Below are 27,354 nucleotides of genomic sequence, written 5' to 3' on the forward strand. Positions count from 1 at the left end.
GGATTTGAAAGGCTGGAAATTTACGTCAGGGTGGAATTCCAACCCACTAGCCACAAAGTCGAGGGCGAGCCTGCCTCCGCCACCCCTGGAAGCCACGCTATGATTTTACGAGGCCCAGGCCCTTAATTGGTCTCGGGTGGGTCTTCCGCCCTTCTGAGGCAGTAAGTCCCACCTCCAAGAGATGCCAGCCAATCAGTGGGCCAGCAGCTGTTCAGTATCAGCAGAGCCACCAGGAGCGGGTTGAAAGCTTGTGCAGTTTGGGGGAGGAAAATCAGATGGTAAAGGGAAGTGTTTTGGCGGGGGGGGGGGGAAGGGCAAATAATTAATGTAATTGTTATTGGGGGGGGGCGTGGGAGAGGGGCAAAAGAGATGTATTTATTTATTTTAATTCAACTTACCTTAAAATATTTAAATTAGCCAGTAGGGCTGACAGGCCTATAACAATGCCATCTGCACCTGCACACAGGTAGCTGACGCCATTGCTGGCGACGAACAGCCTGACCCCTCAATGTGATCGGGGTGGGGCGGCGAGATTATAAAATCCAGCCCATTGTGTGTATGTGTTGGCATTTTGATATGTACAGCATTCTGTGTTTGCCAAGTCTTTACTTAACATAGCTTATTTATGATTTGCGTGAGTGCATTAATGCAAAGTACTTATAAACTTTTTGTGTATGATTCAACTTGGCATGTATGAAATTATGCAGGAATCCTGTTTTTGTGCATAGTAGAAATGCATACAGCTGTTCTGGATACAATTTCCAGTTTAAAATGCAAGTTATGACAAGTTTCCTTTTTGTTTTACGTAAAGTGATAGGCAGGGTCCTTTGCTCCTGACCAGGGAGATTGGATCCTTAGAGAATCTGGAACATTGTACTTTTCTGACCTGGTTTATAAAATTATACACTAGTGAGTGTGATGGGTACACCACCATATCTGTTGTTGTGTCTGATGGAGGATGCGTCCACATTGTGACCACAGTATCAGGTAAGTCATGTGGATAGCTGACAGGTGGGCGAGAACTGCTTTCTTAGACAGGTAATATTGAATGAACTTCAAACTACTCTTTCTACTTGAATTAAAACAGAAATTGCTGGAAACGTACAGCAGTTCCCATAGGATCTGATGAGAGAAAAGATGGGCTCCTGCTTGGGCAGCACACCGTCTATGAGAACCATTCTGATGAAGGGTCACTACTTACAACGCTGACCTGTATATTCCTTTTCAGATACTGGCCTGCTGTGCTCTTAAAGTAATTTTTGTTTTTAAAAAAAAAATCAGATTTCCACTTTTTACATCATTTTCATTTCCATTTTAAAATATAAGTAGCACTGATCCTTTGCTGAATAAATTTGCTCTCATTGTAAAAGTATGCGGTTGCATAAACTTTAAGTTTGCAGTTCAACTTGACTTTTTTTTTTACTGTTGCAGAAAAGCTCAGGCGCAGTATGCCAAACCTGGCTCGTTCATTCAGTACTACTAGTTCACCTGACTCTTTTAAGAATAGCAGAAGTTTTGATTCAAACCTACAGAATGGAATTTCTCGACTCCAATCACCAGCTTGTGAGTATAAACTATACCCATGAGAAAACTTTATCATGTGTGGGTAGTTTAGTTCTCTGATGATTACATTCCTTATTCCATTGCACGATATATAATGTTGTCCTTTGACCTGAAAATTTAGACTTCCCCTTTCTTTCAAATCTCTTTCCAGCCCCAGTTTTTAAATATTCACCTTGTTTAGCCACACACCATTCTTGGACTAAAAGGGTAAGCAAATGAGCTGCTGCCAGGCCTCTATTAGAGATGCCTCACGAATAATTTCTAGGATGCACACATAGGAACTGTGAGACTGGAGGAAGAGTTTTTTTCTTACTCATGGGATAGCGAAGAATAGGATGAATTGTGGACATGAATCTTTTGATCTTGTACTCGGCATAGCTTGTTTTTGCAAAGTTGAAGCAGTTTTTTTAGGCAGTCTTAACTTTTCTAAGAGACAAACATATCATAGTGTTTTAAAAAAGGAGAACCTTGTATTTGTTGCCACAACTGGTATTGTAATGCTAAATAGAGAAAATGTAGGCACAGTGACCAGATCTTACAGATATCACATTTAAAACCTTTCAAAGGAAACTTTGGCTTGGAAAACAGGAAGGGAGCATGAAATCTGAGCGAATAGAGCCTGTAAGTTTAACGTCATAATGAAAAGAGAAAATCAGTTCTAGGAGACAGTATTTCTATTAAAAGGGAATTTGGGTGGATGATAATTTTCCCTACTTGAGTTATCACCATTTCTTAAATTCCTCTTTTGTCTAAAATCATTTTTATACTTCGTGATTCATACTTTTCATAGCTTTTTAAAGTTTCCACCAAATACAAGGAACCTTACCAGTTTGATTTGAAACATCCCATTCCCGAACTGGTTTTCCCCCGCCATCATTGTTTTTCAGATTCCAGTGCAGGTATCTCTAATTTGCGTTGACATCAATATTAACATTTTTAAATCTCTGAAATTTTATTTGTTCAATTATAAACAATTTTTTTTTTAATTCATCAAAATATTCATTGAACAGGTAATCCTCTTCAATCCCATTAGGATATCTAGCTTCTACTTCTGAAGACCTTGTTCTATGAACTTTAGTAATGCAATATATAGTAATAAATATTTAATGTGCTCTCAGTAGATTAGCTGGCATAAGCAGTAAGTAACTGAACCTTGCAGAGTAGAGGGTACTGAGTTGGACCCTGTGCTAATTTGGCTGAAATCAGCTCAGGTTGCTGTAAGAGTGAAATAATTGGTCTCCATGTCCGAGGATGGAGCAGGAGAGGGCTTGAACCTATTTGCATGTGTGCACATTGGAATTTCTTGTGTAGGTGAAGTTGCAAATTCCTGTATATGGTTGTCTCACATTTACATAGATTGGATTGAATTTACAGCATAGAAGCAAGCCACAAACCATTTCAGCCCAACAGATCTATGCCAGTGTTTATGCTCCACAGAAGCCATTTCTGTGGATGGGGGCCTTTTTTTTTTAGGTATTTGGGCATCTCACTTTTGGATGGCATGCTTTTTGTATGCATTATAGGGGTGGGTAATTTTTTTGTGAAGTGGGTCTCAATTTTTTTTGTGTATGGGTGCTTTCATAGTGCACCTAATTCCCCAACTCCAAAAAAGTTGGGTATATTTTTTAACAGCTTCAAAACAAACTGGACATTTACAGACCAATGTAAAGATTCCTTGCAGCCAGGGATTTTTGATGCCTTGTCTAGTTATTACAGGTTCTAAAAGGAGCAGAAGCTCAGTTCAGTAGTGGGAGCACTGTTAGCTTCATTGGCTGAGATTGTTTTCCCAGAGGGTGAAACTCGCTATCACATGGAGTGGTTGAGATGAATAACATAGATGCATTTAAGGAGAAGCTAGATGGCCGCATGAGGGGGAATGGAATAGAAGGTTATGCTGATAGGGTGAGATGAAGAGGCTCACGTGGAGTAGAAATACAAACCCAAGACTTTGTTCTGCTGCTGAAGCTATTCAGTGATGTACTGGTGTAATTTCTAAAGCTGAGTGAGTGCACTTAGTTTTGGTGGAGCTCTGGAAGCCCTGAAGCTAAAACCATTCAAGCAGCCTTTGCCTTAGTTGTATAGCAACAGCACACCTCAGCTGTGAGGCCTGCCAGTTCTTGCTGAGAGTCTTTTTGCTGTGGAGGAATTCGCATCGTAGTTGGGGAAGGAGCAATAATGAAATGACAACACAGTACAGCTCATAAAGCCAGCTGCAGTTTTTCTTTTGTTTTAGGCAGCTTGCTGTTTGATTCAAGCGACCTTTCTAGAATGTTTGTGGATTTAGTCATTGTTTTCCTTTATGCAACGTTGAGCTCAACAACTAAATGTTTGGAAGCAATTGGTAGTATCTTATGCAAAGGAGATCATTTTACATAAGAAGGTTAAGAGGTGACCTAATAGAGGCTTTCAAGATGGTGAAAGATTTTGATAGAGGAAAAAGTACTCCCTGTGGCAAATGGGTCAATAACATGGATTCAAAATCAATGGAAAAAGATCTAGAGGGGAGATGACAGTTTTATTCACTCAGACTTGTCGGGATCTGGAATGTCATAGAGTCAGAGAGTTATACAGCACAGAAACAGGCCCTTCGGCCCATCGTGTCTGTGCCGGCTATCAAGCACCTATCTATTCTAATCCCATTTTCCAGCACTTGGCCCGTAGCCTTGTATGCTGTGGTGTTTCAAGTGCTCATCTAAATACTTTTTAAATGTTGTGAGGGTTCCTGCCTCTACCACCCCTTCAGGCAGTGTGTTTCCGCTTCCAACCACCCTCTGGGTGAAAAGTTTTTCCCCAAATCCCCTCTAAACCTCCTGCTGCTTACCTTAAATCTATGCCCCCTGGTTATCGACTCCTCTGCTAAGGGAAAACATTTCTTCCTATCTGTCCTATCAATGCCCCTCATAATTTTGTATACCTCAATCAGGTCCCCCCTCAGCTTTCTCTGCTCTAAGGAAAACAACCCTGGCCTATCCAGTCTCTCTTCATAGCTGAAATGCTCCAGCCCAGGCAACATCCTGGTGAATCTCCTCTGCACCCTCTCCAGTGCAATCACATCCTTCCTATAGAATGTGCTACCTGAAAAGGTGGTGGAAGCTGATTTCATAGAAAATTTTAAGCATGAGTTGGACAGGTACTTGAAGATGAGAAACGTACAGGATTCCGGGCAAAAAGTAGGGATGTGAGACTAACCACAGCTGCTCGTTCAAAAGCCAGCAAGACGGGCCGAATGGCCTCCTCCTGTGCTATAAGTTTCTATGATTCCATGATTAAATGAAACTTGAATTGTAAAGTGCAGTAGAGCATGAGTTGTATTCTAGTACAAAATGCTGGTAACTGAGTCGGGCAGGTTTACCTTAAATGTAAAACGCAGAAAAACTGGAAATCTGAAGCAAACACATAAAATGCTGGAATCAGAGCTTCTCGGCTAACATCTGTGGATAGATCAGATAACTGAGTGTTTCAGGCATACAGCCTTGCATCAGAACTAAAAACAAGACTGATGAGCAAGCATTTTAATATAATCAAAACAATGGGGAGGAAAGAGAAAGGAAGGACTGGTGTGATGATCTGCACCCTGCTTAACAGAAAAACAGAAGATAGATGAACAACTAAAATGATATTTCCACCAGACAATGGAAAGGTACATTCAGGGAAGTTGAAGAAACAATAGCTAATGTAGTGGGAAGCAATTCAAGGCAGAGATGAGAGAGTGGGAAACGTTGGCCAGGATTTTATGCTGGTGACGGGGGTTTCGACGTCCAGGAAAAGCGACGCCAAGAACCCTACTTCGCCTGTTCTCCAGAAGGCCCCCTGAATCTAATGCCAATCAGGCACCTAAGTGGACAGCAGCGGGTCTTCCACAGGATCAAGGACCCTGTCGCCAGAAGCCCCACACAATCAGATGCTGGCAGCTCTTTCAATATGGAAGCGGTGGCTGCTGCTGGAGGAGCACCTACTGGAGTCCCAGGAGCGGCGTTGGACCCAGGCCACAGGCAGGTCGGTGTGGAGGTTGTGCGGAAGGGGGGGCGGTCAGTAGCAAAGGCAGGAGTGTGGCTCGCAGCGGGCACTAAGTGCCTTTTAATAAGAGACAACCCCCCCCCACCCCCCCCCACCCCCACTCCACAACTGGGAAGCAGCTCGTACGGTTTTTCGTGCCATGCTTCCCGTGTGGTGATAGGGCCGCCCATTACACAAATAATTGCAGTGGCAGGGGAAAGTGGCCCTTAATTGGGGTTAATTGCCCAGTTAAGAGTCTTGATTGGCGGTGGGTCGGAAAGGCTGTTCACAGGCCTTCCTGCCCCGGACTAAATTTTGGCGGAGACAGGATGGCTTTGGAAGCTCCCGCCCCGCACCCCCCCCCAACCACTCTACCACCATCCCATCTGATTTTATGCTCTCCCCACCTCCATTGCAAGGGAGAGCGTAAAATTCCTCCCATTGAAGTAAAACGGGAGAAGCAGGTAAAATAGGATGGGGTCTGCTAGCTCTAAAAGTGAGGGGCAGGATGGGCAGGGAAACAGGCCACTATCAAGGGCACAGATTCCTGTGCTATTATTGTGTTTTGCCAAGTGTCTCCACACTTAGTGTCAACCCACCTTTCCACTCCATGAACAATAATATACCCATCCCATCTCACCAGCACACGCTGCTGTAAAAGGAGGGAAGCGATGATTAAGGTCTGAAGTGACTAAATTCAGTGTTCAAAGCAAAGGGTTGTAGAGCAAGATACAGCGCTGTTCCTGGAATTTGCATTGAACTTCATTGGAACAGTGTCGAGGGAGTGGTCAGAATAGTAACGGGATGGAATATTGAACTCTACCAATACAATCAAGCCAGGAGACCAACCCTGGTTCACTGAAGAGTGCAGGAGGGCATGCCAGGAGCAGCACCAGGCATGCTTCAAAATGAGGTGTCAACCTGGTGAAGCTACGACACAGGACTATCTGCGTGCCAAACTGCGTAAGCAGCATGCGATAGACAGAGCTAGGCGATCCCATAACCAACGGATCAGATCTAAACTCTGCAGTCCTGCCACATCCAGCCGTGAATGGTGGTGGACAATTAAACAACCAACTGGAGGAGGTGGCTCCACAAATAACCCCATCCTCAATGATGGGGGAGCCCAGCACATCAGTGCAAAAGATAAGGCTGAAGCATTTGCAACAATCTTCAGCCAGAAGTGCCGAGTTGATGATCCATCTCGGCCTCCTCCTGAAGTCCCCAGCATCACAGATGCCAGACTTCAGCCAATTCGATTCGCTCCACGTGATATCAAGAAATGACTGAAGACACTGGATACTGCAAAAGCAATGGGCCCTGGCAATATTCCGGCAATATTACTGAAGACCTGTGCTCCAGAACTTGCTGCGCCTACCCAAGCTGTTCCAGTACAGCTATGACACTGGCATCTACCCTGCAATGTGGAAAATTGCTCAGGTATGTCTTGTACACAAAAAGCAGGACAAATCCAACCCGGCCAACTACCGCCCCGTTAGCCTACTCTCAATCATCAGTAAAGTGATGGAAGGTGTCATCAACAGTACCATCAAGCGGTACTTGCTTAGCAACAACCTGCTCAGTGACGCTCAGTTTGGGTTCCGCCAGGGCCACTCAGCTCCTGATCTCTTTACAGCCTTGGTTCAAACATGGACAAAAGAGCTGAACTCAAGAGGTGAGGTGAGAGTGACTGCCCTTGACATCAAGGCAGTATTGACCGAGTATGGCATCAAGGAGCCCTAGCAAAACTGAGGTCAATTCAGGGGGAAAACCCTCCGCTGGCTGGAGTCATACCTAGCGCAAAGGAAGATGGTTGTGGTTGTTGGAGGTCAATCATCTGAGCTCCAGGACATCACTGTAGGAGTTCGTCAGGGTAGTGTCCTAGGTCCAACCATCTTCAGCTGCTTCATCAATGACCTACCTTCAATCATAAGGTCAGAAGTGGGGATGTTCGCTGATGATTGCACAATGTTCAGCACCAATCGTGACTCCTCAGATACTGAAGCAGTCCGTGTAGAAATGAAGCAAGACCTGGACAATATCCAGGCTTGGGCTGATAAGTGGCAAGTAACATTTGCGCCACACAAGTGCCAGGCAATGACCATCTTCAACAAGAGAGAATCTAACCATCTCCCCTTGATATTCAACAGCAGTACCATTGCTGAATCCCCCACTATCAACATCCTAGGGGCTACCATTGACAAGAAACTGAACTGGAGTAGCCATATAAATACCGTGGCTACAAGAGCAGGTCAGAGGCTCGGAATCCTGAGGTGAGTAACTCACCTCCTGACTCCCCAAAGCCAATCTACAAGGCACAAGTCAGGAGTGTGATGGAATACTCTCCACTTGCCTGGATGGGTGCAGCTCCAACAACACTCAAGAAGCTCGACACCATCCAGGACAAAGCAGCCCACTTGATTGGCACCCCATCTACAAACATTCACTCCCTCCACCACCGATGCACAATGGCAGCAGTGTGTACTATCTACAAGATGCACTGCAGCAATGCACCAAGGCTCCTTAGACAGCACCTTCCAAACCCGTGACCTCTACCAACGAGAAGGACAAGGGCAGCAAATGCATGGGAACACTACCACCTGCAAGTTCCCCTCCAAGTCACACACCATCCTGACTTGGAACTATATTGCTGTTCCTTCACTGTTGCTGGATCAAAATCCTGGAACTCCCTTCCTAACAGCACTGTGGGTGTACCTACCCCAAATGGACTGCAGCGGTTCAAGAAGGCAGCTCACCACCACCTTCTCAAGGGCAATTAGGGATGGGCAATAAATGCTGGCCTGGCCAGCGATGCCCACATCCCTGAATGAATAAAAATAAAGTGGCAGGTCCCTGGGAGCTCAGAGCCATACTTGCCGACAGAAGAGGTACTTGGCAAAGCGGTCGCCTAACCTGCATTTGGTTTCCCTGGTGTTGAGGTGATTGCAGCATGAGCAACAAATATAGTATTCTCTGTTGTTGAAGGTACACATGTCTCTCATGGAAAGCGTATTCGGGGCCCTGAAGAATAGTTGGGAGAAAATATGTGTACAGGTACTGCATCTTCTGCACTTGCAGCAGAAGTTGTCAGAGAAAGGCAGTAAAAGAAGGCGTGGTAGAAGGATGAAATAAGATGTCATGGAGGGAACAGTCCATCCAAAAAAAAAAGAGGAGGAAAGGGGGAATTAGGTTTAGTGGTGGGATCTTGTTGTAGCTGACAGAAATAGCAGAAGATAATCTGGTGAATGCAGAAGTTTACATGCATCTAAGGAGAAAACAACCTGTAATCTTTGGTGTTTTCTCTCTGTTGCATTGAAAGCTGAACTTTATTTTAAAATAGAGCAGTTCTCCTATTGGAGAACAGTCCTCGCCTTGTCTATTTCTGTCGTAGCACAATGGATGACAGCCACCTCCAACAGTGCTAATCACCCATCCAATCCAAATAAAGATCACCTCCAAAACCCCCCTGGCAGAATCAGCTGATTTGCCAGTGCCAAATAAAACAAGCTCAGCTCTCTCAACAGCTGTGTAGACAAATAATATTGTTCCACAAGGGGGAGCGGCACATGTGAACAATGTGTGACCTGCTGATAGAGGCTGCTTATTGCTTTGTTTATTTTATTCTTTGCCAGTATGTCAAAACTCAGGATAGCCAATCTTTATTCACTTATTAGCTTTTATTTAGAAACACACATTACATATCATGCACCTCCATTAGCAAAGCCCTCTTTCAGCCTGCTCCTATATATATGAGCACAGCTACGTCCCAAGTTAATACCCTCCACCTGAATGCAAGTAACACCCAATTAATATATAACTAGCAAGTAGATCAGCTGCCAGTATGTTTTAAGGGAAACTATGGAATTAAAATATTGTCCAGTTTGTGCAGTGGGCAAATTGCAACAGGATGATAAGTCATGCAAACTGGTGATCGTGATTTCACTTTCTCAATGCCACATCTAGCTTGCTACTGAGTTGCTGTAAGATTTTTATTTATCACTTTTTTTTGTGAGTAGCAATGGGGAGATATAACAAGACTTTAGATTTCTATAGCAATTCCTAATGTGTAGAGAGTAGTTTGAGTGCTTTGCGGAATGGAGAACAAAAGTTGACACTAAGTAATGGAGAGTTACGAAACAGAGAGGTTTGGGAAGGGCATGAAATAGTACAATAGGGTTCTTAGGAAGCATTTGGAAGTGATGAGGGCTGAGGTGTTTCGAGAGGGAATTCCAAAAAGTGGGGCCCTAGTTACTGAGCAACATGAAATGATGCTGAATGGGCACTGGTTTCTTTGTTGAATTAACAATCTCGTTTTGTTTGACTGTGATCTGTTGTGGTCAATACAATATCAAGTGAAACTGATGATTTTCTAATATTCAGTATACTTGTTCCACAGCCTAGTTCATTGCAAATGATATCTGATCTGCTCCTGTTGAATTGAACCTACTTCACTTTCAGTTTAGATCTGCCAGGAGAAGCTCTATGTGTATTATTGTGCATTTTTGATCCTCATACTTTTGTTGCCACATTAAAACCTATTGCAAAAATAAAGGGAGTGAATGAACTATGCAAGACAGCAATTTGATTCTTACAGCTTTCAGACCAAGCCTTACAGTTTGAAACAGTGCAGCATATATTGCCAGGGCAATGCTGCAAAAGTGTTCTACTGTATGGCTATCATTGCTTTGCACTGAAGTTCATTGAAGGGTAACTTTTCAGTTTAAAGATCACTGCAGTTGAGTGTAATGCCCAAGCAGTCTTAAAAATGCCCTAACTGAAGGTTGAAGCTCTTCCAAGTTCCTACTGAGGGGGAAGTGAATAAATGTGTTGTATGAGTAATCCTAATCTTCACTTCATTTGTAGGCCCGTCTCTAAATAAGCTTCAACACAGAGTCAACAGTGTCAGCCATTTTCCATTGTCAGTACGGCAACCACCTAAAGCAACGGCATATGTGAGTCCAACCGTGAGTAACACAAATGGGATCCATACGTCTGTCAGTTTGCATTCCATCTCGAGTACTGGCATTCCTTTACCAAATAGGCCTGGAAACACAGGAATACCAGGTCGGAGTGGCCTTCCCAGACCAACATCTGCTATTGGAGGTAGTGGAATACCCAGAAGCAAACTAGCGCAACCAGTCAGAAGGTGAAATTCTTTTTAAATAAGTATTTTTTTATCTGTGAAATAAATGGTTTTATTCATTTCCCTGTATTTTGTACTCTTGATAGCGTCCGCTGTTAACTCTTGCTGACTACTGTTTTGTGATTTGTTCAGCAAGAGGCAAGGATCGGAGACTTGAGTACAGCTTATTTTATTTTTGCTGCACCTCCGTAAAGTAATCATATTTAATGTGTGTTTCAGGAACTGATGAAACTTAATCCCAGTCTCACCTGTGTGTTCCTTAGACTACGTTGTAGAGAGCTCAATGGAGGGCTGAACTTGACACTGCCCCCGATGGCAGGGGTGGGCTGGAAAATGCCTCCAGCAGAGGCCTGCCATGGGCTTCGACGCTGGGAAGGCCCGGCCCGATATTGGCGGTGAGGCCTCTTGGTGGCCCCTTGCCGCTTGGCGACGGGAGCAAAATTTGCATATGTTAAGTTATTAGAATAAATGAATTCTGCTCCCGCCGTCCATCCCAGTGCAATATTAGTGCCAATGGCCGGCACTCCTGTGCCTTTTGTTACCTGTCTGGAATCCGAGGCGGAACACTGGTGGGGAGGGGGAAGCAGGTAAGTTTTCAATGCGGGGAGGTGGGGGGGGGGAGCAGCGTCAAATCTGATTGGTATAGGGGATGGTGGGAAGGGGTGAAGTTAAAGGTTTATGAACTTTGCGGGGAAGATCAGGTGGGCTGGGGAAGTGTTTTGGTGGGGGAGAGGGCAAGTAATGCAGTGCATGGTTATTGGGGGGAGGGTTGGGAGAGGGGCTAATTAAATGTTTGTAAAATTTTTCCTCACCTCTTTCTTTAAATATTTAAATTAAATGAAAGGGTTTGAAGCCCTATAAAAATGGCGTCAGTGCCTGCGTAAAGGCTGCTGACGCCATTGGCGGGGACAGACTGCCCACCCCCTCCAAGTCTTTGAGAGCGGCAGTCCGTCCTGGCCATTTAAATGAGCTACCGTATTTAATATCACAGGCGGCTCCATGACATAGAGGCCTGCTACCCGACCCGAACCCGACGGGACCCAACAACACGTGTCAGGTTCAGGTCGGGTCAGGCCCATCTTCAGGGTCCGGTTTTCGGGCTCAGGTTGGTTCAGGCCGAGTCCAGGTCGAGTTTGGTCGGGACGGGCCGCACACGCATGGTAAGTGCTCTGCTGGTAAGTATTGAAATTAAAAAACTTAACTGAGCTGGGAGTCCGGGATGGAACTGAGTCTGCACAGTGAGCGAGTGCCGTCACTATGACGTCATCATGCATGCGCTGCAGCTTCCTTTAGGTTCCTTTAGTCAGAAGGTAAATAAACGGATGGTCGGGTCGGGCTTGGGTCGGGGCGGTTTTGGTCGGGCCGGGCCCAGGGCTAAATTAGAGGGACTCGGGCTAGGTTGGGCTCGGGTCTGCTGTGGTTCGGTCGGGTTCAGGTCGAGTTCCTTTTTCCTGACCTGAGCAGGCTTCTAGTCACGTGCAGTCTGCACGGGTGGACTGCCATAATTTACGTCCGCCGCTGAGACATATAAAATGCAGCCTGGAGAGTCCATTAAGTTTTTGTGTGAATTGTGAAATAACTGTTTATTTCCCCAAGTTGGGAAAAGCATTCAAGTGACAAACTGTGCTGTGGCTAAATGGTTGTGCTTTAAGTGCACAACATTTAACTAGCCTTGCTAAATAGTTACTTTTTTGAAAATTTCCCTCCAATTTTCTTCATCGTCTATAAAGGAAACAACTCAAAATGAAGCCCATTTCCACTTGTCCCAGTTGTTCTCTCATACTATGCCCCAGCAGCTAGTCATTATTTTAATAGCCTCAGTTATGCCCTATTTTATAACTAAATATAGCCCACTTGTCCATTTTTGTATGTGCGTGTGTATTTGTATCCCTGCGAGAAACTCCAAAGTAGATTGGCGATTAAAATGTTAATTATGTCTGCGCACCCTCCCTGTCAACTTTTACATTTAATTGTTCTTATGTCCACGATTATAATGGAAATTACCTGTGCAAACTTGTCATGTAATTATACCCTCTTGTCAGTGGGGATTCTTGAGCGTGGGTGGGTATAATTACTATACAACAGGCTTACTGAGACATTTGCATTATAAATGTGGCCATAACAATTTATAATGGCAATACAAAAATAAGGACTAAATTATTACTTTAAAGTGGGGGCTGAATTATGTCTGCACGCTGTGATCTAACTATTTTTCATCCCGTAACCTCATTTCATTTGAAGACCACCCTTGGTCTTGACTCATCATGTGCAATACAAGAGATCGACTAGTCTTCCATAAAAGTCATTGTTACTTACTAATTATTACACCATTGGACTGAAGTGTTATATGCAATTAATGGAAGAACTAGCAAGTGTTGAAATCAACTTTTATTATTGTCAACAAATCGATTTCAGTGAGTCATATCATTGGACAATAGCAGAAATACTGCTTAGTCTTACAACTTAATGGGTGGAATTTTTTGGACCTGTACGAGCGGATTTGGTGGTGTGCATGTTGATTTAATTAGGCGGGAGGTGTTTTCTCAGATTCCTGATGACGGAATTTTTTCCCGAAATTAAGTTGACGGCGTGTTTGCGGCGGTCCGGGGTTCCCCTCACACGGATTGCAGCTTTGCATTTACTTACATGCCATGAATACTCATTATCCTACACTTGGTCACAATTAAGTCCTACCTGCCAGATTAAGTGAACAGTGAGTGATATTCCTGTGCCACCCAGTTCACATTTGTTTCAACGTTGTGTGGAACATTCGGCTTTGTGCAGTTGAGTCTGAGGTCAGTGTTGACCTCAGGTATCTCCGACCTACTTTCCACCTGGCTTTGCTGCACATCCAACTGACTTCTCCTGGCAACAAACAGAGATCATGGGGCTGAACAGGGGCCTGGTCCCTGGCAATCCTCCAATTGTCAGGGGACCCAGCTGGCACACGCTCCCTCAGCTTCTGGGACGTGTCTGTGTCGTGCACATCAGATTGTGACCCAGATTCTAATCTTACATCCACACAGTCTGCGAGGGGTTTATCTGCGCTGGCGAAGGTGGAAGAAGAGGGAGGTGATGGTGCACTCTCTGGGACATTGGTTTCATCTTCCCAGCGGAAGATTCTTGGGCCTCATGGCATTCAGACACTCGAGTCTGGGCACCTGCAGTAGAGATGCAAACAGAGGCACAATAAGCATCAGCTGAGCATGAGTTCGCACACTTTCCTTTGCTGTGCACACATGGCTGCAAGACTTAAGATGACATTTCATCCTTGTGCCTTGAGGATCCTGCCTCGCCATCAGCCATTGCCCTCTCTTCATCCTCTTGCAATTTCTGCAGCCTCCATTTCAGGACTGTGATGTTTGGGACACCTCCACCTGTCTTTGCCTGCTCGCGCTAGTTGTGGATGCATTTATTCTGTAGGAGACAGTGCAAAAGTAATGACATGCCAAAAGATGAATCACAATCATTGTAAACGTGCATCGATATCACTCATTCAGGACTGGCTTTTGCATGGTACATCCAAGCACATCATCAATGCCAATCAGTAAGCATATGGCGCCAAGGCTGCTCACTCATTCCATTACATGCCTTGTCTGCCCTCTGTCTTAAAGAGACGGAGCCAGGGTGAAAAACAATGGAACAGCTTCATCAAGTCCACCTAACCATCTGAGCAAGTCATTGATATGGGCTGCCTTGGTGAGGCGGGCTAGTCACCGACTCCATCTGCAGGGAAGAGGACCTCCCGTCTTTCCCTGACAGCCTGGAGGCAAACCTGCAGGGGATGGGACGCTGCCTGCTGCCTGACATTGTCTTTGCTGTTGCTGCAGAGAAAAATAAATGATGCAAAGTCGGTGCTGGATTACAGAAATTAAGGAAGGCAAAAGCATTTTGAATTAAGTTCATGCTTTACTTTAGGTTCCTATGCAGAGACTTACTATGACAGGACGGCTGCTGATCCTTGAGGCTGCAAGCTCAGAATGCTTTATATCCATGGCGATCATGGTGCTTGGCCCAGTGATGGTGGGTTCCATCGATGAAAGGCCTCCTTGCTACAGAATCCCATGGTGCCCATCGATGCATGGCTAATTTACATATGAAATCGCTTGTGGAATGGGAAGAATGGTGGAAGTAGAAGTTACGCCAACTTCCGGTCCTGCCGTCGGGAATGCCGCAGGACTCAAAATCCTGGCCAATATGCTCTAGGAATGGCTTTTCATAATGTTAGCGACGAATAGAATGCACTTCTACGACATTCCTCTGTGCACAATTTTGAAGCAAATGTAAATCATTTACTCCTAAATGGATTAAACGTCCAATACAGTAACGTCGTCTATCAACTATTCAGCCACTAACATCAGTCATTTCTGGATAATGGGTTCACCAAAATGGGTGTAATTTTTTTTTCCCTTTTTAAAAAAAAGAATGTATGTAATTCTATATTTTGGAAATGGAAAGGAAGTGCTCTCATTTGTACTGTTCCTTTTCATGATAACTACCAAAGTGCTTCACAGCTAATTACAAAGAAAATTACAGCACAGGAACAGGCCCTTCGGCCCTCCAAGCCTGCGCCGATCCAGATCCTCTATCTAAACATGTCGCCTATTTTCTAAGGGTCTGTATCTCTTTGCTTCCTGCCCATTCATGTATCTGTCTAGATACATCTTAAAAGACGCCATCGTGCCCGCATCTACCACCTCCGCTGGCAACGTGTTCCAGGCACCCACCACCCTCTGCGTAAAGAACTTTCCACGCATATCCCCCCTAAACTTTTCCCCTTTCACTTTGAACTCGTGTCCTCTAGTAATTGAATCCCCCACTCTGGGAAAAAGCCTCTTGCTATCCACCCTGTCTATACCTCTCATGATTTTGTACACCTCAATCAGGTCCTCCCTCAACCTCCGTCTTTCTAATGAAAATAATCCTAATCTACTCAACCTCTCCTCATAGCTAGCGCCCTCCATACCAGGCAACATCCTGGTGAACCTCCTCTGCACCCTCTCCAAAGCATCCACATCCTTTTGGTAATGTGGCGACCAGAACTGCACGCAGTATTCCAAATGTGGCCGAACCAAAGTCCTATACAACTGTAACATGACCTGCCAACTCTTGTACTCAATACCCCGTCCGATGAAGGAAAGCATGCCGTATGCCTTCTTGACCACTCTATTTACCTGTGTTGCCACCTTCAGGGAACAGTGGACCTGAACACCCAAATCTCTCTGGACATCAATTTTCCCCAGGACCTTTCCATTTACTGTATAGTTCACTCTTGAATTGGATCTTCCAAAATACATCACCTCGCATTTGCCCGGATTGAACTCCATCTGCCATTTCTCTGCCCAACTCTCCAATCTATCTATATTCTGCTGCATTCTCTGACAGTCCCCTTCACTATCTGCTGCTCCACCAATCTTAGTGTCGTCTGCAAACTTGCTAATCAGTCCACCTATACTTTCCTCCAAATCATTAATGTATATCACAAACAACAGTGGTCCCAGCACGGATCCCTGTGGTACACCACTGGTCACACGTCTCCATTTTGAGAAACTCCCTTCTACTGCTACTCTCTGTCTCCTGTTGCCCAGCCAGTTCTTTATCCATCTAGCTAGTACACCTTGGACCCCATGCGACTTCACTTTCTCCATCAGCCTGCCATGGGGAACCTTATCAAACGCCTTACTGAAGTCCATGTATATGACATCGACAGCCCTTCCCTCATCAATCAACTTTGTCACTTCCTCAAAGAATTCTATTAAGTTGGTAAGACATGACCTTCCCTGCACAAAACCATGTTGCCTATCACTGATGAGCCCATTTTCTTCCAAATGGGAATAGATCCTATCCCTCAGTATCTTCTCCAGCAGCTTCCCTACCACTGACGTCAGGCTCACTGGTCTATAATTACCTGGATTATCCTTGCTACCCTTCTTAAACAAGGGGACAACATTAGCAATTCTCCAGTCCTCCGGGACCTCACCCGTGTTTAAGGATGCTGCAAAGATATCTGTTAAGGCCCCAGCTATTTCCTCTCTCGCTTCCCTCAGTAACCTGGGATCGATCCCATCCGGACCTGGGGACTTGTCCACCTTAATGCCTTTTAGAATACCCAACACTTCCTCCCTCCTTATGCCGACTTGACCTAGAGTAACCAAACATCTGTTCCTAACCTCAACATCCGTCATGTCCCTCTCCTCGGTGAATACCGATGCAAAGTACTCGTTTAGAATCTCACCCATTTTCTCTGACTCCAAGCATAACATTCCTCCTTTGTCCTTTAGTGGGCCAATCCTTTCTCTAGTTACCCTCTTGCTCCTTATATATGAATAAAAGGCTTGGGGATTTTCTTTAACCCTGTTTGCTATAGATATTTCATGACCCCTTTTAGCCCTCTTAATTCCTCGTTTCAGATTCGTCCTACATTCCCGATATTCTTTCAAAGCTTCGTCTTTCATCAGCCGCCTAGACCTTATGTATGCTTCCTTTTTCCTCTTAGCTAGTCTCACAATTTCACCTGTCATCCATATTTCCCTAATCTTGCCATTTCTATCTCTCATTTTCACAGGAACATGTCTCTCCTGCACGCTAATCAATCTCTCTTTAAAAGCCTCCCACATATCACATGTGGATTTACCTTCAAACAGCTGCTCCCAATCTACATTCCCCAGCTCCTGCCGAATTTTGGTATAGTTGGCCTTCCCCCAATTTAGCACTCTTCCTTTAGGACCACTCTCGTCTTTGTCCATGAGTATTTTAAAGCTTACGGAATTGTGATCACTATTCCCAAAGTAGTCCCCTACTGAAACTTCAAACACCTGGCCGGGCTCATTCCCCAACACCAGGTCCAGTATGGCCCCTTCCCGAGTTGGACTATTTACATACTGCTCTAGAAAACCCTCCTGGATGCTCCTTACAAATTCTGCTCCATCTAGACCTCTAACATTAAGTGAATCCCAGTCAATGTTGGGAAAATTAAAATCTCCTATCACCACCACCCTGTTGCTCCTACATCTTTCCATAATCTGTTTACATATTTGTACCTCTATCTCACGCTCGCCGTTGGGAGGCCTGTAGTACAGCCCCAACATTGTTACCGCACCCTTCCTATTTATGAGTTCTGTCCATATTGCCTCACTGCTCGAGTCCTCCATAGTGCCCTCCTTCAGCACAGCTGTGATATCCTCTTTGACCAGTAATGCAACTCCTCCACCCCTTTTACCTCCCTCTCTATCCCGCCTGAAGCATCGATATCCTGGGATATTTAGTTGCCAATCATGCCCTTCCCTCAACCAAGTCTCAGTAATAGCAATGACATCATACTCCCAGGTACTAATCCAAGCCCTAAGTTCATCTGCCTTACCTACTACACTTCTTGCATTAAAACAAATGCACCTCAGACCACCAGTCCCTTTACATTCATCATCTGCTCCCTGCCTGCTCTTCCCCTTAGTCACACTGACTTCATTATCTAGTTCCTTACAGGTTTTTGTTACTACCTCCTTACTGTCAACTGACCTCCTCAATTGGTTCCCATCCCCCTGCCACATTAGTTTAAACCCTCCCCAACAGCGTTAGCAAAAGCACCCCCAAGGACATTGGTTCCAGTCCGGCCCAGGTGTAGACCGTCCAATTTGTAATAGTCCCACCTCCCCCAGAACCGGTCCCAATGTCCCAAAAATCTGAACCCCTCCTTCCTGCACCATCTCTCAAGCCACGCATTCATCCTGACTATTCTTTCATTTTTACTCTGACTATCACGTGGCACTGGTAGCAATCCTGAGATTACTACCTCTGAGGTCCTACTTTTTAACTTGGCTCCTAACTCCCTAAACTCTGCTTGTAGGACCTCATCCCGTTTTTTACCTATATCATTGGTGCCTATGTGCACAACGACAACTGGCTGTTCACCCTCCCCCTTTAGAATGTTCTGCAGCCGATCTGAGACATCCCTGACCCGTGCACCTGGGAGGCAACATACCATTCGGGAGCCTCGTTTTCGACCACAGAACCGCCTATCTACTCCCCTTACAATCGAATCCCCTATGACTATAGCCCTTCCACTCTTTTTCCTGCTCTTCTGAACAGCAGAGCCAGCCACGGTGCCATGAACCTGGCTACTGCTGCCTTCCCCTGGTGAGCCATCTCCCTCAACAGTATCCAAAATGGTATACTTGTTTTGGAGGGAGATGACCGCAGGGGACTCCTGCGCTGCCTTCCTGCTCTTTCTCTGCCTTTTGGTCACCCATTCCCTTTCTCCCTCAGCAAGCCTAATCTTCGGTGTGACCAATTCACTAAACGTGCTATCCACGACCTCCTCAGCATCGCGCATGCTCCAAAGTGAGTCCTTCCGCAGCTCGAGAGCCGTCATGCGGTCTAACAAGAGCTGCAGTTGGACACACTTCCTGCACGTGAAGGAGTCAGGGACATCAGCTGTGTCCCTGAGCTCCCACATTGAGCAAGAGGAGCATGACACGGGTCTGAGATCTCCTGCCATTTTTAATCTTAAACTTAACTTAGTTAAATGAAAAAGGAACGAAAAGTTTTTACCAATCACGATAAAACCAGAGAAATAGAAAAAGCCTTACCTTATATACACCCCACCGAGTCCTTTTTTTGGTTAGAGGAGGAGGGCGGGTGGGAGACACTACAAGTGTGGTGTCTCGGGTTCAGAAACCGCCCAAATATATAGTGTTTTACTTACCCAGCAGCCCCCTGGCCTCCGCCGAAAACAAAAGGAAATTAAGTTTACTTTCAAACTGACCTTCCCAGCTGCTCACTCGCTCACACTCTGCTCCCGAAAAAGCTGCTGCAATGAAATTAAGTACTTTTGAAGTATAGTCATGGTTGTAATGTAGAAAAATGCATAAAGACAAATATTAGGCATAGTTTTTGAGTTACAGACAACACTTCAGTTCCAAAAACTGCCATGTTTGTGACTCTAAAACACTGCCCTCATGCTCCTTGGCCTTTGGGCATTAGGATGTACGCTTCTGTAAGTTTCTGCTTCCAGTTTACTGTTGGAACGCTTAATTGAGATCCAAAGTACATTTTAAAAGTTTCATAAAATTGTTTTGACATTCAAAAACTTGAAGCTCATCATTATCATCATCACAAGGTTCCTCTCTATGAAAGGTGGATAAAGGAATCTATGTTAGCCAAGTGTAGCAAAACCAAACAGCAGTAGTGAAAACTAACCACAGATATATAATGTATTGTTTTAACTGGAATGAAAACTTTGTGGCCTGTGATTTAACATATATCCTTCATTTTATTTCCAGTTTTCTTCAGCCTCCAAAGCCCCTTACTACACTCAGTTCTCTTAAGGATGGAAGCTGGAGGGATGGCTGTTACTGATATCTGTGGCCACAGGGACTGTTTCGACAGAGGAGCTGTTACACAATGATGCCCAGCTGGCTGGGATTAGACATGTCACAAGATGTTTGTACCTACAGTTGGTTTCAGTGAAAATGCTAAAGACTAGACAAGGCACACAATTACTTAAGTTTTGTTAATAAGCTGAAGTAATACTAAGTGAACTAACTGTTGTAATATTGTGCTTTTAAACCTTGGCCCTGTGCATTGTAATAATCTCAAACTTGCAATATTTTTAGTGCAAAATGCCTCTTGACCAAATTCAATTTGTTTAATGTTGGGTTTACATTATTCATGTTCCAAACAGCAGTCAATATTCTGATGAGCGTTTTGTCACAAGGGATTTTCTTTTTTGGGGGGAATGAAATTAACTTTTCCGATATTGAATTGCATTTGAACAAAACTGTTAACCTGTTGAGTTGGGAACACTTCATTTTAAGTGTATGTTGCAAACTAACACTTGTTGAGCAAAACTGTGATACCTCAACTAAAAGCATTAGTTTTAAAAAACTCCAATAATGTTACAAATGAGATTTAATAATAAAATTTCCACAAATTGGAAATAAAGAATGGAAACTGCTTCATAAATTATGTATGTGATTAGATGCTATTGGTTTTAGGTATATAAACATTTGTAAACACATTGCCCTTAAACTGGAATTTGTTCATTTGCGAGTGTTGGCAGGAGTTTTGAATGCAGGGATCATTGCAGCTAATAATATTTGCATTATATTGCAGCACAGAAACAGGCCATTCAACCCAACTGGTATATGCTGGTGTTTATGCTCCACACAAGCTTCCTTCCACCCTTCATCTCACCCCATCAATATATCCTTTTCTCCCTTGTGTGTTTATCTAGTGTCCCTTGAATCAACTGTGCTAGTCACCTCCACTACATTTTGTGAAAGCAGGTTTTATATTCTAACCACTCGCTGGGTAAAGATGTTTCTCCCTAATTTTTTTTTTTAGAGATACAGCACTGAAACAGGCCCTTCGGCCCACTGAGTCTGTGCCGACCATCAACCACCCATTTATAGTAATCCTATACTAATTCCTTATTCCTACCACATCCCCACCTGTCCCTGTATTTCCCTACCACCTACCTATACTAGGGGCAGTTGCTAATGGCCAATTTACCTATCAACCTGCAAGTCTTTGGCATGTGGGAGGAAACCGGAGCACCCGGAGGAAACCCACGCAGACACAGGGAGAACTTGCAAACTCCACACAGGCAGTACCCAGAATTGAATCTGGGTCGCTGGAGCTGTGAGGCTGCGGTGCTAACCACTGCACCACTGTGCGTAATTTCCTATTGGATTTATTAGTGACTATTAATATTCCACTCTGAAACGATTGCCCTTTCTGTGTATTTACATAGCTCGGCCACTAGGTCAAATCCGGTGAAATGCCAAGGACAGAGGGTTGGGAATTGACCGGACCTGAGGATAATATAAGGTCGGGGGGAGTGGGTGGGCTATAGCTTTGGTATGTCTAATGTCTTAGGCATCTTATCATTTCATCAAGGGTTGGAATGCACCCAGATAGTAAACCAGGTATGATGATTGTATGGTTATTTGACATCATTGGATGTTTGCAATTTTATTTATTTACTTTACAAATGTGGTTAACACTTATTCTAACTTATAAAGAAAGTGACTAATACTAATTACAATATTCCTAAAATGATAACAATTACATATATATATATATATATATATATATATGTCTTACCTAATTACTATGACTCTAATTAAAAGAGTTTGAACTACTGTGGCTCGAATAGGAGTCCATGAAAATTTGAAGAGTTTCCACTGTTAACAATAGCTCAACCTTGAGGTTTGACTAACGAAAGCTATGTATCTGCCAATGTTGAAGAACTTCATGAGGGTGTTGTTGAGTTTAATCCATTTGCCTCTGGCTTCTATTATGAATCCAAAGAATTTTGCTTTCGTATTAGCAAAGAATTTTATGTTGACGCCATTAGGCAACTCTTTAATAACCAGTTTGTGACTTTTGCATTTCTCTCGCTTCTCTACCCATGCCTTCTCTGGAGACTACTTGTTATCCCCGTAACATATTGTCACGTTGCTTATAGCTGCATTGTCTTCATTTTGGAAGATGCTATCTGGTTTCCATAGTTTACCATCTGGAGATTTGAGTCTCTGTTCGATGTAAGCTGTTGAGCAATGTTTAGTCCTTCAGTATTTTGAGCATTTTGTAGTGTCTCTTTATCCTTGCCTTCTTAACTGAGAGACAACTCCCTGATATATGGGATAGGTTTTCATAGGCAAGACTGCAGCTAAGTTTTGTTGATCCAGACCTTCCAAGTGATAGTGTGTATCTGATGGGGTATGTATTTGATCTTAATAGGAGAACATTTACAAAATTAGGTTGTTTCATATTCTTGGTTAAGCTGATAGAATTTTTGAAGTTTTGGTGTTGTGATATTAAATCAGTCCTGTTTCGTGGTATTGGAGTTTTTAACTCCAAACTTCTCCATTCTGCGTATACATTTAGATTTGTCTTCTTTTGCCATCACCACTCCTCTGGTATTAAACTTCTTAGTTGTTCTGCTATGTCCATTTCTATATGTTTTGTTTCTTTATCATTGCTTGCTGTGGATTCTTGCTTTGGTATTCTTTGTCCTCCTTTGCCTCTCTGAGGGCTTTTAGAGTCTTTAGTTTCTCAATGTTACCTTTGCTGTTCATTCCACTGTGCTCAAAAGATGCTCATATCAAAGGCTCATTTGACTTCTCCAAGTCTTCTAGTTTCCTAATTGTTGCCACTTCTAATTTTAGGTAGTCTTTATCTGCCTTCTCTGCTTCTTGACTAAAATGTTATGTCGGAGATATCGTTGAGTAGGTGTAGATTTTTCTTTACTGTCTTTTTAATCTGTCCAGATTGATTAGCGTGTATTGGGATTCCTCAGTGAGAATAAGATAGTGACAGATTTTCAGTATTGTGTGTTTTCATTGTCCTAACCCCTTGTGTGCGTTTGAGGTCAGCAACATAATTGTTTTTTTGCCCACTTATCTTGGATGACTTTTTCCCATGGATAGATTTTCCCAGGGGTTATTCATTCCAGATCTTTGCAGTCTAAGGTTCATTTCTTTCCATGATTGTATCGGAAGGTCTTGTTCTTGATTGACGTATGGAATTTGGTAGTCTTTTTAATATTAATTTCCAACTCCATTTTCTTTGAGAATGACTCTAAATAGATTTTAATCATCCTGGCATGGGAGTCGCCTAATAATGCAATGTCATCAGCAAATGCTCGTGCTATGCACTTTGTTGGAGGAGTTGTTGCTTTTCATTCATATGCCAGAGCGATTCTTTTCAAGTGAGCAGAATAATGAATCCATAGTTATGTTAAAAGGTAATGGGGTAAGTGGGTTGCCTTGTTTGACCCCTTTCTTGATTATCGAGTCTGTATTTTTTCCATTCAATTATAGTTGTAATATTGGAAAACAGGTTTTCGATCAGTTTAATTAGTTCTTTGCTTAGTCCCATTCTTGCCAGATTCTTAGATATCATTTTATTGAAACAGAGTCAAAAGCCTCAGCTGGGTCTAAGAACACCACTACAAGTTGTTTTTTTATTCATTGTTTTTAGCTCCTTTCATAATATTTTGGAGTGCAGCAGTGTTGCTGCAGCTTGGTGTGGCAATTAGGAAACCCTTCTGTCTGGAAATTAACTAATCACATCAGCCAATCTTATTTTTATTCTGGTAAAGAGAGAGGGCATTATAGGGCCTATCGTTACTGCTCTCCAATTGTTGATATTTTGAGGAGCTCTGTGTCATCTGACTTAGGGATAAGTACTGTCTGCCTGTTTTTCACAATATCTGGAATTGTTTGCATTTTAAGCCATAGGGAAGGTAGTCTAGGCAGTAAGGTAGAAAAGGTTCCTCAAGTATACTAAGGGAGTGCCAGTAGGGTCTGTCGCACTGCCTTTTTTTCATTTCTTCCATTTATTTCTCTCATTTATTTCTTAAAATCTGTATTGTTTACAATTTTAATGCATTCCACAAATTTATTGATGTCGGCTTTATTGTTTGGTTTAGAAAGCTTGTCTTTGTAATATGTTTTTAATTCTTCTGTCAATGCGTATTTTATTTGAGCTGGTTTGCACATTATTTGCCTGGCTAATTTCCTTCTGTCTTTTCTGAACAGTATTCAAGTAATTTTAAATTCTTTTTTTTTCTCGTGTAACTTTTTAATGCACCCGGGTTGTAAGAGAATTTTATTGTTTGGTCTTTCCAGTTACTGTTGCTAAGTTTAGTTTTCTTGTAGTCTGTTAATATTTCTGTTATGGACTTGATGAGATCTATTTCTTGTTTTCTACTATCTGAATCCCTTGGATTTTCTAACAATTGTTCTGCTTCCTTTATTGGTTTAGGCAGATCGCTTTCACCTCTATTGCTTTTTGATGAGTTCTTTGTTTTCTTTTGAGTTTTGCTTTGAAGATTTATTGTTGTCGTCATCAAGGTCTGACTGCTCTTTTGTTTCATGAATTATTATTGGATCAATAGGTGTTACCCTTTTTTCTCTCGCGGCTAGGACCTCAGCTGATCTCTTGTCCGAAATCTGTGTGTTGGTTTTAGATGTCAATTTGTGGCTAATTTTAACGCTGATACTATGGTAACCTTTGTATTTTATTCTAGCCCCAGAAGAAGGCGTATTTCTTTATCGGACCATATTAATTTCCTTTCTTTCATTTTTTCAGGAATACCATTCTCTTCTTGTTCCTCAGTTCTGCATGCTGGTGTCTTTCTTGAATGTTAAATTTCCTTTACACATTGTGCAGTGAAATTCACCCTCTGGCCCAAACTGCATACTACCTTTACATTTACCATAGTGACAGGCATTGGTGTGATGATTGCCTGTTTTGTGGTGATTATTGAAATAATTCTATGATTTACTTTCACACGTTTCTCAAAGGAACTTATTGTCCTAGAAATTGGTTTAAGCTGATTTTTGGGCATGCGGCAGGATTCACAAGCTGCCCACACCTGTTGGAAATGAGGTGGGCAGCATGTAAAATTCGTATACCTGCCTCAGTTTCCTGATTAGTAGAGTGGCCACAAACAGCTCCTGCACTGCCCTGGATTCCATTGCGTTTCCGACATCCTTTGTGCACTGCAGGGGCCCGAGTAGCATTGTGAAGAAACCACATGCTCCAGGCAGTCAGCCCTTTTTAAAGGCACAGTCTCTATAAAAGGGTAATTGCAGCAATGCACGGCATTGTGTGTGGCACCCAAGACATGGCAGCAGTACTGGAAAATGTTTAATGACTTCACTCAAGGTGAGTGAATGCATCTGCACAGCACATCCCACACCAGCCATACCACACACCTCTCACACTGCTCAATGCACCACACTTCCATCACTCGCCCAGCAGCACGCTTAACACTCTGGATTCACCCCTAACATACAACCTGCACCAACACCTCACACACTCCATCCAATCATGCCAGCTGTGTACACAACTCTACACACCTCCGCAAACCTACAGCTTTTTAGCTTTGGCAGGTATATTACCCAAATACACTGAAAAACAGCCACTGACATTCTGCCCTCTCTCGCAAGAGAAGGTGACCCACAATAGGCAGGAGCGAAAGGACCAGAGGAGGATGCCTGCATCCCCTCAGTGCCCTCAAGGAGACGGTGCAAATGATTTTAGGCACCAATGCTATAGAACTATTGACACCTGACGATGTTGAGGCCATTCTGGATGATGGTAAGTTGCCGCCTTATGCACCTTCTCTACTCACTCTTCACCCTCCTGAAAGGTGCCTTGAAATGGAAACTGCAAATGGAGTGACCATGGAACTCCTGCATTCCTCACTGCTCATCCTTCCCTCAGCCCTCCCCTCCCCTTAGGCTTTTGTGCTTTCACATGGTCAAGAACTGCTGCCTGCTTAGCCTAGAAGGGTGGGAGGAAGAGCAGACCCCTGAGGAAAAAGCACTGATACGTGACCTTACACTCCAGCTCAGATACTGGCACTGCACATACCTTAAAGGCTAGTTTAGAGTCAGGATCTGCATGTGGTGAGTCACCGGCATGAGTGAGCTGCAGCCAGGGCGGGAATGGGTCGCCCACGTGCAAATTTCCCAGATGGCGAGGTTGCAGACCAGTGCTACTGCGGGGGACCCAGGAGGACCTCATTGGGACGGACTACTGGAAATCGCTGATGGCGATGCACACTGAGATGCTTGATGTTGGCAGGCCTGCCAGACAGCCTCAAGTCACTGTCCAGGAGCATGGAGGAGTCCAGCTCCACCATGGCACAGGGCATCATACAGAACTTGGAGCCTATCCTTTCCATCATGGGAACTCCCTGGTAGTACTGCCTGACCAACCCATGAAGGAGTGATTGCTGGCCGCTTTCTCAGCTTCCACTGTAGCACGGTTGGAAGCCTCCGATATCTCAGTGCTGCACTGGAAGCTCAAAGCTCATGAGATCTCTGGCTGCAGTCCTGCAGGCTCAGATTGCTGCCATCATGGATGCAGATCTCCGTGCTCAAGGGGCTTGCAGACTCTCACAGCAGTCCAGCAATCCGTGCTGCAACAGATTACTTGGTTTGCTGAGGTGCTTCCCCCTGGCAGTGGGTCCATGGAGCACAAACCTGCTGCCCTCTCGTAGGATGACATGTCCGTCCTCCCCCTCCCCCACTGCCACTCCGCCAGTGCCTTTGTTGTTGCCTCTCAGCCAGGCAGCCCAGACTGCTGCCACCCAAGCTGAGGTGGTGTAGTTTGAAGCCGGGCTCTCGTAACCCAGGATCGATGCAAAGATCTGCCAATTGAAGAACCCAGGGTCATGAAGAAGTTTTCTAGCTGGTGAAGTTAAAATGGACATTGAAGGAAGCACCTCTTGACACAGCAACACTGAGAAAATGCTATCCAATAATAGTCCACCTATGTAACATCAAAGCGCCAATTTGTGGGAATGGAAAGTAAGACTGAATCACCAGAGCCTCAGATCCTGGGTATGGTAACCATGAGTTACTGCTAGAGTTCAGTTCCTCCTGTTGTTCTGGTTCATTGCTGATGTATGTTTACCATACTGAAACAAAGTATCAGATGTTCTTTCTGGGCATGGTCTACTGGCCACTAACCATTTGACACTAACTTGCGTCTCTCCGTTGGTGGCTGATTCCATGCTTGGTGAAACTGGAAGACCATCTGAATCATGAAAACAAAATCCACCCAGTCTGCCGTAACCAAGTACCCGTTGCCCTTCATTGGCCTGTTATGACTCACTGACCATGCCGTATGGG

At 44.0% G+C, this 27,354-nt stretch overlaps 1 protein-coding gene across 2 annotated transcripts in view; it reads left to right on the top strand.

The window, feature by feature from the left end:
* The window catches only part of slain1a (SLAIN motif family, member 1a), a 123,203-nt gene extending 102,410 nt beyond the window's left edge, over window positions 1-20,793 (top strand). For both annotated transcript variants that reach the window (XM_068034353.1, XM_068034354.1), the window contains 3 exons: window positions 1,432-1,563; window positions 10,423-10,705; window positions 19,981-20,793. In XM_068034353.1, coding sequence (XP_067890454.1) covers window positions 1,432-1,563; window positions 10,423-10,705; window positions 19,981-20,056 — 491 coding nt within the window. In that variant the 3' untranslated portion in view covers window positions 20,057-20,793. The remainder of the gene's footprint in view (window positions 1-1,431; window positions 1,564-10,422; window positions 10,706-19,980) is intronic.
* Window positions 20,794-27,354: the final 6,561 nt, after the last annotated feature.

Source organism: Heterodontus francisci, chromosome 6 (assembly GCF_036365525.1).
Source record: "Heterodontus francisci isolate sHetFra1 chromosome 6, sHetFra1.hap1, whole genome shotgun sequence".
Lineage (NCBI taxonomy): Eukaryota > Metazoa > Chordata > Chondrichthyes > Heterodontiformes > Heterodontidae > Heterodontus > Heterodontus francisci.